At 34.3% G+C, this 19,605-nt stretch overlaps 1 protein-coding gene across 1 annotated transcript in view; it reads right to left on the bottom strand.

Annotated features, from left to right (window-relative positions):
* Positions 1 to 19,605, bottom strand: part of LOC142338067 (uncharacterized) — a 92,629-nt gene that overhangs the window by 39,133 nt on the left and 33,891 nt on the right. Inside the window, exons 7-8 of the mRNA XM_075387700.1 lie at positions 13,339 to 13,603; positions 12,850 to 13,029 (exon numbers count right to left, since the gene is read on the bottom strand). Coding sequence (XP_075243815.1) covers positions 12,850 to 13,029; positions 13,339 to 13,603 — 445 coding nt within the window. The remainder of the gene's footprint in view (positions 1 to 12,849; positions 13,030 to 13,338; positions 13,604 to 19,605) is intronic.

The raw sequence follows: 19,605 nt of genomic DNA on the forward strand, positions 1-19,605 counted from the left end.
AAAATTGATGTAGAATCATTTAAAATTTCAATTAATTGCGGCTTCAAAACAACTACCTGCAAAAATCGTTCCACAGTTCTCATTCAATAAACTACTGGCTATTGACAGAAAAAGCGAGAAATTAGTTCAAATAGAGAAAACTAGGGAAAACGAAAAGAAAGGAAGGATAATGTACAAAAAAATTTTCGACAAACATTTGAATAAAATTATCCACGAAATGCTAAAAAGCTATTTCCCATCAGTTGTTTGGCATAAAATTTTTCAACTTAAGCTGTTAAGCGTAGTACTGAATTCAGCTATCAATCACTCGAATGAGCTTTGCTAACCCAATGTTCTATGACTTAATGACCACTCAGACTTTATCGTTTCATTTCGCTTCTTTTGATTTTGCTCTTTTGCCATTGAAAGTATTCACTACATTGCGTCAATCCATGCGACTAAGAAATTAAAACCCATTCACTTGAAACAGTGATTGAGGTAACTCGGAAGTCAGGCGCTAAAATAATGACTTATATAACACGAGAAAGGTGATTAAAAAGTAAAGCGAATTAAAAAAGGGAGAACGCCTAAATATTAGCCCTTGAAAGGCTGACGACAGCTGTTGAAAAAACTACAAAAGATGAAAACTAAAAAACCGCTAATATTCTGCCAAAAACAGTTTATGTCGATGTCATTATTACCATTTATTTTCAACTTAAATTAGTAAATCAAGTTAAACACGATTAATTAGAACCACTGAGAGTTATCTTCGATGTGATACTCATTGCCTTTCAATAATATGCGTACAGAAAACTATAAGAAATCGACGAACAGAAGTCAAATTGCCGCACGTAAAAACTTAGCTATCAAAAACCGAACATTTGCTTTCAGACCGTTCGGTCACTTCATTTTTGAAAAGGAGGTTGAAAAACTTCCTCCCCTTGGATCAATCAATTTTCACACATCCTACTACTCCAGAGCAACTAAAATCACTCATCAAATTTGACTTCACATTGACAACAAGAAGTTAAGTGAGAACAAAGCAGAAAAAAATAGCCGTAAGACTTCCGGAAACAACTCGGATTAGCAAATTAACTAACCTAACTAACAAAATAGGCCTCATAAATGACTATGCTAATCAACAAAAACAGGCAAAATAACTTTAGAAACGTAACAGACAACAAAATTGATGTAGAATCTGATCAAAAATTTCAATAAATTGCGGCTTCAAAACAACTACCTGCAAAAATCGTTCCACAGTTCTCATTCAATAAACTACTGGCTATTGACAGAAAAAGCGAGAAATTAGTTCAAATAGAGAAAACTAGGGAAAACGAAAAGAAAGGAAGGATAATGTAGAAAAATATTTTCGACAAACATTTGAATAAAATTATCCACGAAATGCTAAAAAGCTATTTCCCATCAGTTGTTTGGCATAAAATTTTTCAACTTAAGCTGTTAAGCGTAGTACTGAATTCAGCTATCAATCACTCGAATGAGCTTTGCTAACCCAATGTTCTATGACTTAATGACCACTCAGACTTTATCGTTTCATTTCGCTTCTTTTGATTTTGCTCTTTTGCCATTGAAAGTATTCACTACATTGCGTCAATCCATGCGACTAAGAAATTAAAACCCATTCACTTGAAACAGTGATTGAGGTAACTCAGAAGTCAGGCGCTAAAATAATGACTTATATAACACGAGAAAGGTGATTAAAAAGTGAAGCGAATTAAAAAAGGGAGAACGCCTAAATATTAGCCCATGAAAGGCTGACGACAGCTGTTGAAAAAACTACAAAAGATGAAAACTAAAAAACCGCTAACATTCTGCCAAAAACCGTTTATGTCGATGTCATTAATACCCTTTAATTTCAACTTAAATTAGTAAATCAAGTTAAACACGACTAATTGCAACCACTGAGAGTTATCTTCGATGAGACTAAACAAGCAAACAAAACAAAAAACGGGCAAAAATTGAAAAATCACTCATAAAAACAAAGCGTTAGAATGTTTAAAAACCTATTGCTTTTCAATAGTATGCGTAAGGAAAACTATAAGAAAACGAAAAATAGGGCTTGAAAGGTCGACGGCAGCTGTTGAAAAAAACAACAGACGAAAAATCTTAAAAACCGCTAATATTCTGGCAAAAACAATTTATGTCGATGTCATTCATACCCTTTAATTCAACTTGAATTCGTATATCAAGTTAAACACGACTAATTAGAACCACTGAGAGTTATCTTCGATGTGACTAAACGAAAGCAAACAAAAACAAAAAACGGGCAGAAATTGAAAAAAAACACTCATAAAAACAAAGCGTTAGAATGTATAAAAACTCATTGCCTTTCAATAATATGCGTACAGAAAACTATAAGAAATGACGAACAGAAGTCAAATTGCCGCACGTAAAAACTTAGCTCTCAAAAACCGCACATTTGCTTTCAGACCGTTCTGTCACTTCATTTTTGAAAAGGAGGTTGAGAAAATTCCTGCCCTTTGATCAATCAATTTTCACACATCCTACTACTCCAGAGCAACTAAAATCACTCATCAAATTTGACTTCTCATTGACAACAAGTTAAGTGAGAACAAAGCATAAAAAATAGCCGTAAGACTTCCGGAAACAACTCGGATTAGCAAATTAACTAACCTAACTAACAAAACAGGCCTCATAAATGACTATGCTAATCAACAAAAACAGGCAAAATAACTTTAGAAAAGTAACAGACAACAAAATTGATGTAGAATCTGATCTAAAATTTCAATAAATTGCGGCTTCAAAACAACTACCTGCAAAAATCGTTCCACAAATCTCACTCAATAAACTACTGGCTATTGACAGAAATAGCGAGAAATTAGTTCAAATAGAGAAAACTAGGGAAAACGAAAAGAAAGGAAGGATAATGTAGAAAAAAATTTTCGACAAACATTTGAATAAAATTATCCACGAAATGCTAAAAAGCTATTTCCCATCAGTTTTTTGGCATAAAACTTTTCAACTTAAGCTGTTAAGCGTAGTACTGAATTCAGCTATCAATCACTCGAATGAGCTTTGCTAACCCAGTGTTCTATGACTTAATGACCACCCAGAGTTTATCGTTACATTTCGCTTCTTTTGATATTGCTCTTTTGCCATTGAAAGTATTCACTACATTGCGTCAATCCATGCGACTAAGAAATTAAAACCCATTCACTTGAAACAGTGATTGAGGTAACTCAGAAGTCAGGCGCTAAAATAATGACTTATATAACACGAGAAAGGTGATTAAAAAGAAAAGCGAATTAAAAAAGGGAGAACGCCTAAATATTAGCCCTTGAAGGGCTGACGACAGCTGTTGAAAAAACTACAAAAGATGAAAACTAAAAAACCATTAATATTCTGGCAAAAACAGTTTATGTCGATGTCATTAATACCGTTTAATTTCAACTTAAATTCGTATATCAAGTTAAACACGACTAATTAGAACCACTGAGAGTTATCTTCGATGTGACTAAACAAAAGCAAACAAGAAAAACAAAAAACGGGTAGAAATTGAAAAAAAAACACTCATAAAAACAAAGCGTTAGAATGAATAAAAACTCATTGCCTTTCAATAATATGCGTACAGAAAACTATAAGAAAACGACGAACAGAAGTCAAATTGCCGCACATAAAAACTTAGCTCTCAAAAACCGCACATTTGCTTTCAGACCGTTCTGTCACTTCATTTTTGAAAAGGAGGTTGAGAGAATTCCTGCCCTTTGATGAATCAATTTTCACACATCCTACTACTCCAGAGCAACTGAAATCACTCATCAAATTTGACTTCTCATTGACAACAAGAAGTTAAGTGAGAACAAAGCATAAAAAATAGCCGTAAGACTTCCGGAAACAACTCGGATTAGCAAATTAACTAACCTAACTAACAAAATAGGCCTCATAAATGACTATGCTAAACAAAAACAGGCAAAATAACTTTAGAAAAGTAACAGACAACAGAATTGATGTAAAATCTGATCTAAAATTTCAATAAATTGCGGCTTCAAAACAACTACCTGCAAAAATCGTGCCACAGTTCTCATTCAATAAACTACTGGCTATTGACAGAAAAAGCGAGAAATTAGTTCAAATAGAGAAAACTAGGGAAAACGAAAAGAAAGGAAGGATAATGTAGAAAAAAATTTTCGACAAACATTTGAATAAAATTATCCACGAAATGCTAAAAAGCTATTTCCCATCAGTTGTTTGGCATAAAATTTTTCAACTTAAGCTGTTAAGCGTAGTACTGAAATCAGCTATCAATCACTCGAATGAGCTTTGCTAACCCAATGTTCTATGACTTAATGACCACCCAGACTTTATCGTTTCATTTCGCTTCTTTTGATTTTGCTCTTTTGCCATTGAAAGTATTCACTACATTGCGTCAATCCATGCGACTAAGAAATTAAAACCCATTCACTTGAAACAGTGATTGAGGTAACTCAGAAGTCAGGCGCTAAAAAAATGACTTACATAACACGAGAAAGGTGATTAAAAAGAAAAGCGAATTAAAAAAGTGAGAATGCCTAAATATTAGCCCTTGAAGGGCTGACGACAGCTGTTGAAAAAACTACAAAAGATGAAAACTAAAAAACCGCTAATATTCTGGCAAAAACAGTTTATGTCCATGTCATTAATACCCTTTAATTACAACTTAAATTGGTATATCAAGTTCAACACGACTAATTAGAAGCACTGAGAGTTATCTTCGATGTGACTAAACAAAAGCAAACAAGAAAAACAAAAAACGGGCAGAAATTGAAAAAAACACTCATAAAAACAAAGCGTGAGAATGTATAAAAACTCATTACCTTTCAATAATATGCGTACAGAAAACTACAAGAAAACGACGAACAGAAGTCAAATTGCCGCACGTAAAAACTTAGCTCTCAAAAACCGAACATTTGCTTTCAGACCGTTCTGTCACTTCATTTTTGAAAAGCAGGGTGAAAAAATTCCTGCCCTTTGATCAATCAATTTTCACACATCCTACTACTCCAGAGCAACTAAAATCACTCATCAAATTTGACTTCTCAGTGACAACAAGAAGTTAAGTGAGAACAAAGCATAAAAAAATAGCCGTAAGACTTCCGGAAACAACTCGGATCAGCAAATTAACTAACCTAACTAACAAAATAGGCCTCATAAATGACTATGCTAAACAAAAACAGGCAAAATAACTTTAGAAAAGTAACAGACAACAAAATTGATGTAGAATCTGATCTAAAATTTCAATAAATTGCGGCTTCAAAACAACTACCTGCAAAAATCGTTCCACAGTTCTCATTCAATAAACTACTGGCTATTGACAGAAAAAGCGAGAAATTAGTTCAAATAGAGAAAACTAGGGAAAACGAAAAGAAAGGAAGGATAATGTAGAAAAATATTTTCGACAAACATTTGAATAAAATTATCCACGAAATGCTAAAAAGCTATTTCCCATCAGTTGTTTGGCATAAAATTTTTCAACTTAAGCTGTTAAGCGTAGTACTGAATTCAGCTATCAATCACTCGAATGAGATTTGCTAACCCAATGTTCTATGACTTAATGACCACCCAGACTTTATCGTTTCATTTCGCTTCTTTTGATTTTGCTCTTTTGCCATTGAAAGTATTCACTACATTGCGTCAATCCATGCGACTAAGAAATTAAAACCCATTCACTTGAAACAATGATTGAGGTAACTCAGAAGTCAGGCGCTAATATAATGACTTATATAACACGAGAAAGGTGATTAAAAAGTGAAGCGAATTAAAAAAGGGAGAACGCCTAAATATTAGCCCTTGAAAGGCTGACGACAGCTGTTGAAAAAACTACAAAAGATGAAAACTAAAAAACCGCTAATATTCTGTCAAAAACCGTTTATGTCGATGTCATTAATACCCTTTAATTTCAACTTAAATTAGTAAATCAAGTTAAACACGACTAATTGGAACCACTGAGAGTTATCTTCGATGAGACTAAACAAGCAAACAAAACAAAAAACGGGCAAAAATTGAAAAATCACTCATAAAAACAAAGCGTTAGAGTGTTTAAAAACCTATTGCTTTTCAATAGTATGCGTACGGAAAACTATAAGAAAACGAAAAATAGTCCTTGAAAGGCCGACGGCAGCTGTTAAAAACAACAGACGAAAAATCTTAAAAACCGCTAATATTCTGGCAAAAACAGTATGTGGCAAAAACAGTATGTCGATGTCATTAATACCCTTTAATTTCAACTTAAATTCGTATATCAAGTTAAACACGACTAATTAGAACCACTGAGAGTTATCTTCGATGTGACTAAACAAAAGCAAACAAAAACAAAAAACGGGCAGAAATTGAAAAAAACACTCATAAAAACAAAGCGTGAGAATGTATAAAAACTCATTACCTTTCAATAATATGCGTACAGAAAACTACAAGAAAACGACGAACAGAAGTCAAATTGCCGCACGTAAAAACTTAGCTCTCAAAAACCGAACATTTGCTTTCAGACCGTTCTGTCACTTCATTTTTGAAAAGGAGGGTGAAAAAATTCCTGCCCTTTGATCAATCAATTTTCACACATCCTACTACTCCAGAGCAACTAAAATCACTCATCAAATTTGACTTCTCATTGACAACAAGAAGTTAAGTGAGAACAAAGCATAAAAAAATAGCCGTAAGACTTCCGGAAACAACTCGGATCAGCAAATTAACTAACCTAACTAACAAAATAGGCCTCATAAATGACTATGCTAAACAAAAACAGGCAAAATAACTTTAGAAAAGTAACAGACAACAAAATTGATGTAGAATCTGATCTAAAATTTTAATAAATTGCGGCTTCAAAACAACTACCTGCAAAAATCGTTCCACAGTTCTCATTCAATAAACTACTGGCTATTGACAGAAAAAGCGAGAAATTAGTTCAAATAGAGAAAACTAGGGAAAACGAAAAGAAAGGAAGGATAATGTAGAAAAATATTTTCGACAAACATTTGAATAAAATTATCCACGAAATGCTAACAAGCTATTTCCCATCAGTTGTTTGGCATAAAATTTTTCAACTTAAGCTGTTAAGCGTAGTACTGAATTCAGCTATCAATCACTCGAATGAGATTTGCTAACCCAATGTTCTATGACTTAATGACCACCCAGACTTTATCGTTTCATTTCGCTTCTTTTGATTTTGCTCTTTTGCCATTGAAAGTATTCACTACATTGCGTCAATCCATGCGACTAAGAAATTAAAACCCATTCACTTGAAACAATGATTGAGGTAACTCAGAAGTCAGGCGCTAATATAATGACTTATATAACACGAGAAAGGTGATTAAAAAGTGAAGCGAATTAAAAAAGGGAGAACGCCTAAATATTAGCCCTTGAAAGGCTGACGACAGCTGTTGAAAAAACTACAAAAGATGAAAACTAAAAAACCGCTAATATTCTGTCAAAAACCGTTTATGTCGATGTCATTAATACCCTTTAATTTCAACTTAAATTAGTAAATCAAGTTAAACACGACTAATTGGAACCACTGAGAGTTATCTTCGATGAGACTAAACAAGCAAACAAAACAAAAAACGGGCAAAAATTGAAAAATCACTCATAAAAACAAAGCGTTAGAGTGTTTAAAAACCTATTGCTTTTCAATAGTATGCGTACGGAAAACTATAAGAAAACGAAAAATAGTCCTTGAAAGGCCGACGGCAGCTGTTAAAAACAACAGACGAAAAATCTTAAAAACCGCTAATATTCTGGCAAAAACAGTATGTCGATGTCATTAATACCCTTTAATTTCAACTTAAATTCGTATATCAAGTTAAACACGACTAATTAGAACCACTGAGAGTTATCTTCGATGTGACTAAACAAAAGCAAACAAAAACAAAAAACGGGCAGAAATTGAAAAAAAACACTCATAAAAACAAAGCGTTAGAATGTATAAAAACTCATTGCCTTTCAATAATATGCGTACAGAAAACTATAAGAAAACGACGAACCGAAGTCAAATTGCCGCACGTAAAAACTTAGCTCTCAAAAACCGAACAATTGCTTTCAGACCGTTCTGTCACTTCATTTTTGAAAAGGAGGTTGAAAAAATTCCTGCTCTTTGATCAATCAATTTTCACACATCCTACTACTCCAGAGCAACTAAAATCACTCATCAAATTTGACTTCTCATTGACAACAAGAAGTTAAGTCAGAACAAAGCATAAAAAAATAGCCGTAAGACTTCCGGAAACAACTCGGATTAGCAAATTAACTAACCTAACTAACAAATTAAGCCTCAAATGACTATGCTAATCAACAAAAACAGGCAAAATAACTTTTAGAAAAGTAACTGACAACAAAATTGATGTAGAATCATTTAAAATTTCAATTAATTGCGGCTTCAAAACAACTACCTGCAAAAATTGTTCCACAGTTCTCAATCAATAAACTACTGACTATTGACAGAAAAAGCGAGAAATTAGTTCAAATAGAGAAAACTAGGGAAAACGAAAAGAAAGGAAGGATAATGTAGAAAAATATTTTCGACAAACATTTGAATAAAATTATCCACGAAATGCTAACAAGCTATTTCCCATCAGTTGTTTGGCATAAAATTTTTCAACTTAAGCTGTTAAGCGTAGTACTGAATTCAGCTATCAATCACTCGAATGAGATTTGCTAACCCAATGTTCTATGACTTAATGACCACCCAGACTTTATCGTTTCATTTCGCTTCTTTTGATTTTGCTCTTTTGCCATTGAAAGTATTCACTACATTGCGTCAATCCATGCGACTAAGAAATTAAAACCCATTCACTTGAAACAATGATTGAGGTAACTCAGAAGTCAGGCGCTAATATAATGACTTATATAACACGAGAAAGGTGATTAAAAAGTGAAGCGAATTAAAAAAGGGAGAACGCCTAAATATTAGCCCTTGAAAGGCTGACGACAGCTGTTGAAAAAACTACAAAAGATGAAAACTAAAAAACCGCTAATATTCTGTCAAAAACCGTTTATGTCGATGTCATTAATACCCTTTAATTTCAACTTAAATTAGTAAATCAAGTTAAACACGACTAATTGGAACCACTGAGAGTTATCTTCGATGAGACTAAACAAGCAAACAAAACAAAAAACGGGCAAAAATTGAAAAATCACTCCTAAAAACAAAGCGTTAGAGTGTTTAAAAACCTATTGCTTTTCAATAGTATGCGTACGGAAAACTATAAGAAAACGAAAAATAGTCCTTGAAAGGCCGACGGCAGCTGTTAAAAACAACAGACGAAAAATCTTAAAAACCGCTAATATTCTGGCAAAAACAGTATGTCGATGTCATTAATACCCTTTAATTTCAACTTAAATTCGTATATCAAGTTAAACACGACTAATTAGAACCACTGAGAGTTATCTTCGATGTGACTAAACAAAAGCAAACAAAAACAAAAAACGGGCAGAAATTGAAAAAAAACACTCATAAAAACAAAGCGTTAGAATGTATAAAAACTCATTGCCTTTCAATAATATGCGTACAGAAAACTATAAGAAAACGACGAACCGAAGTCAAATTGCCGCACGTAAAAACTTAGCTCTCAAAAACCGAACAATTGCTTTCAGACCGTTCTGTCACTTCATTTTTGAAAAGGAGGTTGAAAAAATTCCTGCTCTTTGATCAATCAATTTTCACACATCCTACTACTCCAGAGCAACTAAAATCACTCATCAAATTTGACTTCTCATTGACAACAAGAAGTTAAGTGAGAACAAAGCATAAAAAAATAGCCGTAAGACTTCCGGAAACAACTCGGATTAGCAAATTAACTAAACTAACTAACAAATTAAGCCTCAAATGACTATGCTAATCAACAAAAACAGGCAAAATAACTTTTAGAAAAGTAACTGACAACAAAATTGATGTAGAATCATTTAAAATTTCAATTAATTGCGGCTTCAAAACAACTACCTGCAAAAATTGTTCCACAGTTCTCAATCAATAAACTACTGACTATTGACAGAAAAAGCGAGAAATTAGTTCAAATAGAGAAAACTAGGGAAAACGAAAAGAAAGGAAGGATAATGTAGAAAAATATTTTCGACAAACATTTGAATAAAATTATCCACGAAATGCTTAAAAGCTATTTCCCATCAGTTGTTTGGCAAAAAATTTTTCAACTTAAGCAGTTAAGCGTAGGACTGAAGTCAGCGATCAATCACTCGAATGAGCTTTGCTAACCCCATTTTCTATGACTTAATGACCAGGCTTTATCGTTTCATTTCGCTTCTTTTGATTTTGCTCGTTTGACATTGAAAATTCTCACTACATTGCGTCAATCCATGCGACAAAGAAATTAAAACCCATTCACTTGAAACAGTGATTGGGGTAACTCAGAAGTCAGGAGCTGAAACAATGACTTATATAACACGAGAAAGGTGATTAGAAGTAAAACGAATTAAAAAAGAGAACGCCTAAATATTAGCCCTTGAAAGGCTGACAACAGCTGTTGAAAAAACTACAAAAGATGAGAACTTAAACACCGCTCAAAATCTTGCAAAACCAGTTGATGTCGATGTCATTAAGACCCTTTAATTTCAACTTAAATTCGTATATCGTTAAACACGACTAATTAGTACCAGTGAGAATTATCTTGGATGAGACTAAACAAAAGCAAACAAAAAACGGGCAAAAATTGCAAACAAAATGACTTATTTCATAAAGACAAAGCGTTAAAAAGTTTTTTAAAAAGCATTGCCTCTAAACGTATGCGTACAGAAAACTAAAATAAAACGACGAAAAGAAGTCAAATTGCAGCACGTAAAAACTTAGCTTTGAAAAACCGAAAATCTGCTAAAACACCGTTCTCTCAATTCACTTTGAAAAGGACATTAAATAACGTCCTGCCATTTGATCACTCAATTTTCGCATATCTTACTTCTCCAGAGTGAGTGACTAAAACCACTCATGAAATTTGACTTCTCATTGACAAGAAGTCAGAATAGTGTGAACAGATCACAAAAAAACATACCCAGAAGACTTCCGGGAACAATTAGGATTAGCAAATTGACTACCCTAATCAAAAAAATGAGCCTCAAAACTGACTATGCGAATCAATTTTAAACAACAACAGGCAAATTACCTATGGACAAGTAACTGACAACAAAAGTGACGTAGAATCTGATTTCAAATAATTCAATAAAAATGACGGCTTCAAAACAACATTACCTGCAAAAATCTTTCCCCAGTTAGTTCTCATTCAATAGACGACTGACGAGTGACAGAAAAAGCGACAGAGTAGTTCAAATAGAGAAAACCAAGGAAAAGAAAGGAAGGATAATGTAGAAAAAATATTCTCGACAAAATTATCCACGAAATGCTAAAGAGCTAATTCTTGTCAGTTGTTTGGCAAATCAATTTTATAACTGCTTCTAATCAGGCACTTACCACTCCATCACCTGGCGAAAACTTAAACAAGAAAAAGGAAACGAAAAAACAATCCAAAAAAACTAGAAACCTGTATTACATATTTCAGTGAAAAGTGGCCTATGACCCTCAATAGCAAATTTTAGGAACAGAACCTATGAAAAATCAAAAAAATTTAAGAAGGAAAAAGGAAAAACTATAGCCAGAAGCTTAAAGTGAGCAAAAACAAAAAATTACATACAAAAATCGGTCAAAATTAGCTTAAACTTACTCAATTATCTTAACAAAACAACTCAATATCATTAACAATTGGATCGAAAGCCAACCAAAATCACTAAAACAGCTTATTTGAACCACAAAACTCCCCAAATGCTTTAACAATTTGAAGAAAACAAAGGCGTAAAACATGCCAAAATGGTAAAAATATCTCAAAAAAATCTAAAACGTATCATTTTTAGATTCAGATGGCCAAAAAGCTTACAAACGCACTATTACAAGTTTGGTTAAACAATGCAAACATCTTTGACGGGAAAAAAAGAAATTTAAACTAAAAAACTGCCGCACAAGATCAAAAAAATTTCTCGCTAAAAAAAGTTTTTTCACACCTACTTTTCTAGTTCTCTCTTGAAACTACAGCATGAACAGAAAACCAATCTCTTCTCACCACTCTGCAGCATTCTGACCTTAAAAACTTTGCTTTCACGCATTTCACAAGACGTTCCACCAGTACTCTTCGAGTAGTAAAAATACAGCACATCATTAGAATTCTAAGTCTCTGAATTGTTACATCCAAGAGCTCAACAACATAGCTCTCCTCAGCTTACAGCTTGGCAGCTACAAAAATTTAAGAAATGAGGCGATTTTGGTCCTGAAGCGCATTATTGGGCTTTAAAAAACTTTTTCATCAACTGTGAGGGATATTACTGCAGCTGCTATCATTATTTGTACAAGAAAATCCAAACTCCCGCTCAGCAAATGTGAGTTCACATGGCATCTTTACTCACTTTCGAATTCAGCTCAAAATGCCGCCTGAACCCATATTACTTCCCGTAAAAAAACAACTAACTTCGGACGACTTGCTCTCCAACAACTGGCGAGGCAAAGAATTTAGAAGGGGGCATAGACTAAAGAAAATTTCATGGTGCAAAAACTTCTGACTGAGGAGGTTTTCAAACCCGCGGCCTCTTGAAAGAGAGTCAGTGGCATTAACCAAGACGCTACTCGGGATATGTACGGTCACGGCTCATAATCGGTTTTATTTTAGCAACGGACTTAACTTTTAAATGCGCGCAATTCAAATCACTTCAAAGCGTGTTTAATGTTCAAGAAAACACGCGTTTACAACAATTGCTTCAACCTTTGTTTGCGAGCAATCAAAAACTTCAAGAAAACCAATACTCCAAGGGTCACCTAGAGCACCGCAATATAGCTACGCTCAGCTTTGCAGTTTTTAAATTGCGTAAACTTACTTTCAGCCTTCTCTACAAGAAATGGCGAGGCCAGGTCAGAGCTCTGCAAAACAGACAACAGCTGTTGTTTGTCCACACCACTCTTTCTGCACAATGCCATAGTCTCAGCTAGTACGGCCAACTGGTTACCATACAACACATTCATCAACACCTGCATCTCACACGCTTTCCCAGCTGCACCTAAAAAGAATTAGAGATCAAATTCATATTGCTTGATTATGCCACTGCTACGTCACCGCCCTCGAAAGCCGATTCAAAATTTGCCAGTCATGTGAGACGGACATCAAATCAATTCAAGTTCGCTTTTGAGAAATGACTTTAAGTTGAGCCAAATTGACCGCATTCATTGACAAAGGACTCGCAAACGCAGCTAGACATTTATCTCTTGCAAACGCAACATGACATTGTACAGCTGTAAGACCATACCGCGGGCCGTGAAATCTATCCAGAAATAACCTTTCTGAATAACAGGTTTGGGAGATTACTCACCCACATAGCTTCTTCTTTTACTGAACAACTCCAAGCACGGCAAAACCTCTTCATACAATCCGTAGTCACCCGCCGCCAGCATTAGAAAGTTCCCATTGCTCGCATCTTTTCTGGATCCCAACAGAGGCGCCTCGAGATATCTGCCGTTGCGCATCTGCACCAGTTGGTAGAACTCAGTGGACGCTTTTGGATCACACGTTGTTAGGTTGATAAAGCTTTTGCCTCGCTTCATTTCGGTCAGAGCTCCATTCGTTCCCGCAAGTACCTATTTAAACGATGAGGAATGCGATCCCAAGAGAGGTACCATTAGGCAAGCAGAAATCTCGAGACCTTCATAATTTGTGTCAATAAAATTTAATTTTTGTCAACAAAATGCAGCACAGCATTACTTCCGAGCTGACTATGGAACATTTTGCTGGCTTTTTTATCTAAATTTGATAATCGGTATACGAACAATTATTCGAGATACTTCTGCATTTATAAATTATCAGGGGTGCATTTTCGAGAACTAGAACTGCTGGAAGAATTCAAAACCCGTCTGTTTATTTACATCTCAGCCTTAAATAAAGCATTTTTGAAAATTAAAAACATTGCAACAATGACCAAGCTCATGCCGCCCACTCCACTACAGATAATGGCTAAAATTATCTTGCAATTTTCACATCGTTGGCCCCGTTAACCGTGTCGATTTGAACAGGTGAAGAAAAAACGGTAGTCCAAAGCCGTAAATTTTTTCTAACAGTCAAATTGTGTTCTAATGAAGTTCGCAGTTTATTAAATAATAATGCCAAATTCAACCACTAAATCGGAGCACACAACCTAATACAAAAATCAATTTGAATTTACTCTAACAAAATGTGTAAATTGCTAAGAACAAAAAAAACCTGAGATATAAAAATCTATACAATTTATTTCAGTTAAACGTGCCGCGTACAATTTTCAATTGTAACTGCATAGTAGCAGCACCTATCCAATAGATGTTATTTAAAAATTGAACAAGAAAAAATAGAGCGAGAAGCAGAAATTATTAAGCAAAAAAATTCGCCGAAAATTTGGTCAAATTTACTCAAATTTCGTTAACAAAAACCACTCAAAATTAATAAAAATCAAGAACAGAGAAGGCAAAAAACTGTTGCAACAACAAATCTCAGCCACAAAACTCACCAAATGCTAAAAAAAATTGAAAAACACAAAAGCCAAACTGAACATAGCTGGCAGATTGCCAAAAAACAGCCACGATAGATCTTCGATAGCCCTTCCAGGATCTGCAGTATCAAAAGATGGGAGAAAACAGACAAAAAACAAATTTCTTCTTTTCATTAGATGCTGAGACGTAATATTTTGATTATTAAACTGCATAACTTATTGCTGCTTCTATTATTTGCTTTTAAATAACTATCAATTAGAGTGAGACACTCACTTGATTTTATCTCTTTGAATTAAATATAAGAAATAGTCAATATGAGATTCATGAAGACATTTGAATATCAGATTCAGGACGTCACGCAAGCATTTCAATGGTAATTGCATGAACGGATGAACAAACAGATTTGAAGTGCTTGTGACGTCATATGGTAGCAAAAAAACTTGAGGAAAAAAACCAAGAGAAAGCCAATAAAAGCCACAACTCGCTCTGCGGCTATTAATAAAAAAGCTTAAAACAAGATTAAATGATAAAAAGAGATGCAACGTTGCATCTTAATCGATTGTTAGATTCAGACGGCCAGAAAAGCTTCCAAAACGCACAATTACTAAATTAAAATGATTGAAAAAAAACTCCTTTCACTGAAAAAATATGCTTCATTAAAAACTACGAACGTGATCAAAAAGTTTTGCTCAACGAGAATTTGTTTACACCAATTTTTCTCGCTCTGTCAAAAAAGACATGAACAGTAGACCACTAAATTTACTCGGCTCTTCAGCAATTTGACTTAAACACTCATACATTTCAATTTCTGCTTCAAATACACTCCAACAAATCTACCGATCAAAAACATTCCCAAAAGAATTCCGCAACCAAATCGAAGCGTTGGAACAACTTCGTAACTGCAGACTAAAAGCATTATCATTTGTCTTAAAACATTAATTCTTTACCTCAAGAGATGTTATCAATTTAATTGCTAGAAAGTTATATCATTACGAGAAAGATTCGAGCCTTGACATCTTTGAAATAAGCTAGCATAAAAACATAACCGAATAACGTCGGGCGAAATGCTCTCAAACTACCATACCCACCGGGGGGCTGTGAATCCCATTCTTGGAGACTAGTGAGCTGAAAGGCTCCAAGAGAACTCAATGCCCGCTGGGCGCTACCTGTTTCTCGTTTTTGAGGACGAAAAGTCAAATGGGTCAGACGAAAAATCTGTCAAGCGAAAAATCGCATCAGAAAAAGACTAATATAATTGCTACAATCTACATTTGAGAGTAATTAAACAACTACAAAATCCTTCACACCTCAAACAAAACAAAACGCAACGATTTAAACCAACAGACAGAGAAAACCTACTGTGAAATCTTGATACTGCAAAACTTAGTATTCTTAGAGGCATATCTAGTGACGTCGAAAAGTGGCCAAAACTCTTAGGACGGTCAAATACTGATAGGATAACAAAACTGACAGGGGAAAAAGTTCCAAGAAATAACTGATAATGACAAACCTAAAATTCGGCAATTAATTTTAAGGCCCAAAACACATTGAGACCATAAGGCAGAAAAAATTCTTAGAAACTCAACCAAAACCAAGTTTATTTTAAATTTATTATATTTTATATTTTATTATAATAAAAAATAGGACTCAAGAAAACAGAAAATATTTCAATTTTCCCTCACAGAAATTAAAAAAAAAACAAGAGAAACTTCTTGTTGGAGTTATAACGGAAAAAAACTAATCGCAAAATTTACATTATAATTAAAAGACAACGGAAATGGATTACTCAAAATGAAAGAAATCTCTTTCTACCAAAACCTAACCCCTCAGTCGCAGAAATTAAAAATCACTCAAAATTTTCAAAAGTTTTTCTAGCAAACTACCAGCTCTGCAACAATATATTAACATAACCGAATAAACGTCGGAGGAATTGCTCTCGAACGACAATTCGGAGCGCTAATCAATTGCAGCCTGCTTTATTCAGCGGGAGGGGAGCCTAAAAGGGACTAAGAAGTTCAATAGTGGGCTTCAAATTACCACATTAGAGGTTAACATATTAACATATACCACTATCAAGATTTAAAGTGAAAAATGGCACCAGTTTCGGCGCACTTTTCATTTGACTTTTAGTATTAAATTGCCGCCAATTAAGTTCAGTTGCTTGAAATTGTGATTGAGAGCAGATTTTAGATCACGCAAAACGCAAAAAGTCAAGGGCGTAAAGTCACTCGAAAAGTCAAAACTGTCAAGCGAAAATTTTGCATATAAAAATCACGCACGTTAACAATAATTGCAATGAGCTTCGTTCAAGAACAACTAAAAAGAAATCAATTGCAAACCAGCCAGAAAATTAGAAAAAACGAAAAAAAAGGCCAAAATCATTTAATTTTCTAACAATCAAAAGCAGCGCAAATAGAACCATAAGTCTTCCGAGAAAGTTAAAATGGTACATGCTATAAAAGGGACAGATTAGTAAAAAAAAATCTGAATCTCATAACTTTAAAATTAAATTATAAAACATACCAAGCAGATTGCCGGAAAATAGCCGCCGTTGATTCCTATAACCAAGACTGGGATTGAAAGGAGAAAAACTAGTCAAAAAATGATTTTTGTAAAAACAATTTTAAAGTGCGAACTATTTTGATGCCATTTCGGAGATGAAAATACACCTGTTTCGTAGTGAGACCACACAGGGGCTAGTATCAATACCAATAAGCATTACAGATGGTAATGAAGAACAAAGTTCGAGTAACGGTCATCTAAAATCGGGCTTTATGAGTTTATCCCGTTTCTATTTCGAATTTCGTTTTCTTTGATACCAACTCTGTTTATTTTGAATTGCTTTGTTGATCAACTGCTGTCTAAATACACTTTCAGCAGAATGAGAAAAGAGTGAAACTTGCCTAGAGAAGTCAAAGAGATTTCACGCAAAATGTCAAAAATGCAGCAAAATGAGGTAAAGCGAAAAATTTTATCCGACGATGTAAAAAAACATAGCAGGACAAGTCCCGACGTACAATTCAAAGATAATTTTCGTTGACTGTACAACAAACCAGACCTAAGAAGGACTATGACAGAATTGGGAAAACCATTTCCGAAAAATTCAGTTAAAATTTGAAAACACAGAAAAACGTGAAAATGCCACATGTGAAAAAACACTAGCGAGAAAAAGAAAGAAATTTGGTTCAAATAAAAACCTAGGTCTAGAATGAGCTATGAAGAGATTGAGAAAACCATTAAGAAAAATTTCCAATCCAAAAAATTTAAAAAAAACAGTGAAAATCAAAGTGAAATTCCCGCATGTTAACAAAAAACCACTAGCAAGAAAGCAAATTTTTGTTCAAACACCGTTTTCTCACTCTACTTTAAAATTACAGCAAAAATTTCACGCCGCAAAATTATTCGCTTTTCACTCTACTTCGTGTTTCGGCGTGAACAAAATAGCTACTCCAATTTGACTTCAAAAATCTTGAACATGTGTGAACAGATCTTTAAAAAGACAGCGCCCCAATACAATTCAAATTCTTTGAACTGTAAAAAAAAGGCGGCTATAATAGCCGGCTGAGAAGCTGAGGCGGCTATTAATAATGAAAAAAAAACATTTCTCCAATTAGCATTCAAGAATTGAAAAATTTAACGGCCATCCTCCTATCACAATAAAGTGAAAAAGCTCAAAGCTTCGAAACACTAAAACATTTCGCAAAATGTTGACAAAATATTGTTAGAATTGCTATCAAGAAGAACATTTTAACTGAATTGCCAAGACATAACGCCAAAAAAATCAATGATTAACAACACGAAATGATAATCCCTGAGGTGCAAAGAACATTTTCTAGTTTAAAAACATAGCTGGCAGATTGCCGAAAAATAGCCGGCGTTGATGCACATCGGGATTGACAGAGAAAAAAAAGAAGAGACAGAAATTTACCAGATTTGTTTCTATTTTTTGTTGTCAAAAAGTTCTAATTCGGCGTGCAGTTTCAGTTGGATTCTAAGACTATACTTAATTCGGCTTCTAAACTGAAATCTAATAAGCTTAACATCAATGTCAGCTAACAATCGCGCTGATGAACTTTGAGAACCTAATTCACTATGAATTAATGAGCGAACTTCATCGGTTTATCCCGTTTCTTTTGGTTTTGATTTTTTGACTGTGACATTATTCACCACGTTGCGTATTTCAATGCGTGAAAAGATAGTGAGTGGGGTTAGTCACAATTCAAGAGAGAATATCGTGACTTACGTAAAACGAAAAACGTGATCAAAAGGTAAAGCAAATTTTATAAAAGGAGAGCGTTTAAGCCGTTGAGAGGCTGACGGCAGCTATTAAAAAGCAAACAGTAAACAATAGAAAAATCGAACAAACATTGAAAATATCGGATTGGTATGTGTACACCTTTTTAATACAAAAAAAACTCAGTTAAAAAGTGTCCAATGCATGAATTTTCAAAGGAAAGTTGCCACATACTGATTTCTTTGGGAAGAAGTCCACTCAAAGGTCTAAAAAACATAACCGGCAAATTGTAAAAAAAAGCAGCCCTTGACGCGCTTGATGCACATTGGGATTGAGACAGAAAAGGAAAACATACCCGGCAGATTGCCGGAAAATAGCCGCCGTTGATTCCAATAAGCATGATTGCGATTGAAAAAATAGAAGATATTGAAAAAAAAAGATTTCTGTACAAAACATTTTTTAAGTCCGATTTATTTTGATGGCACTTCGTAGTTGAACATAAAGTACTTCTGTTTCTTAGAGAGAGGCTACAGGGGCTACTATCCATACCAATAAGCATTAGAGATGGTAACTAAGACTTATAGGAACGACGTTCAAATAGCCGGCATCTAAAATTGGGCTTTTTGGGTTTATCCCGTTTCTACTTCTGACTTCAATTTTTTATACTGACTCTGTTCATTTTGAATTGCTTTGCTGAGCAACTGATGTTCAAAATCACTTTTAGCAGAATGAGAGAAGAGAGAAACTAGCCTAGAGAAGTCAAAAAGATTTCACGCAAAATGTTGAAAAAGCGGCAAAATGAGGCAAAGCGAAACATTTTTTTATTCGAAGTAAAAAAAAATAGGAGCGCTATAAAAGCCGGCTGAGATGATGGCGGCTATTAAAA

This window comes from Convolutriloba macropyga, chromosome 4, assembly GCF_964194025.1.
Source record: "Convolutriloba macropyga chromosome 4, txConMacr16.3, whole genome shotgun sequence".
Classification (NCBI taxonomy): domain Eukaryota; kingdom Metazoa; phylum Xenacoelomorpha; order Acoela; family Convolutidae; genus Convolutriloba; species Convolutriloba macropyga.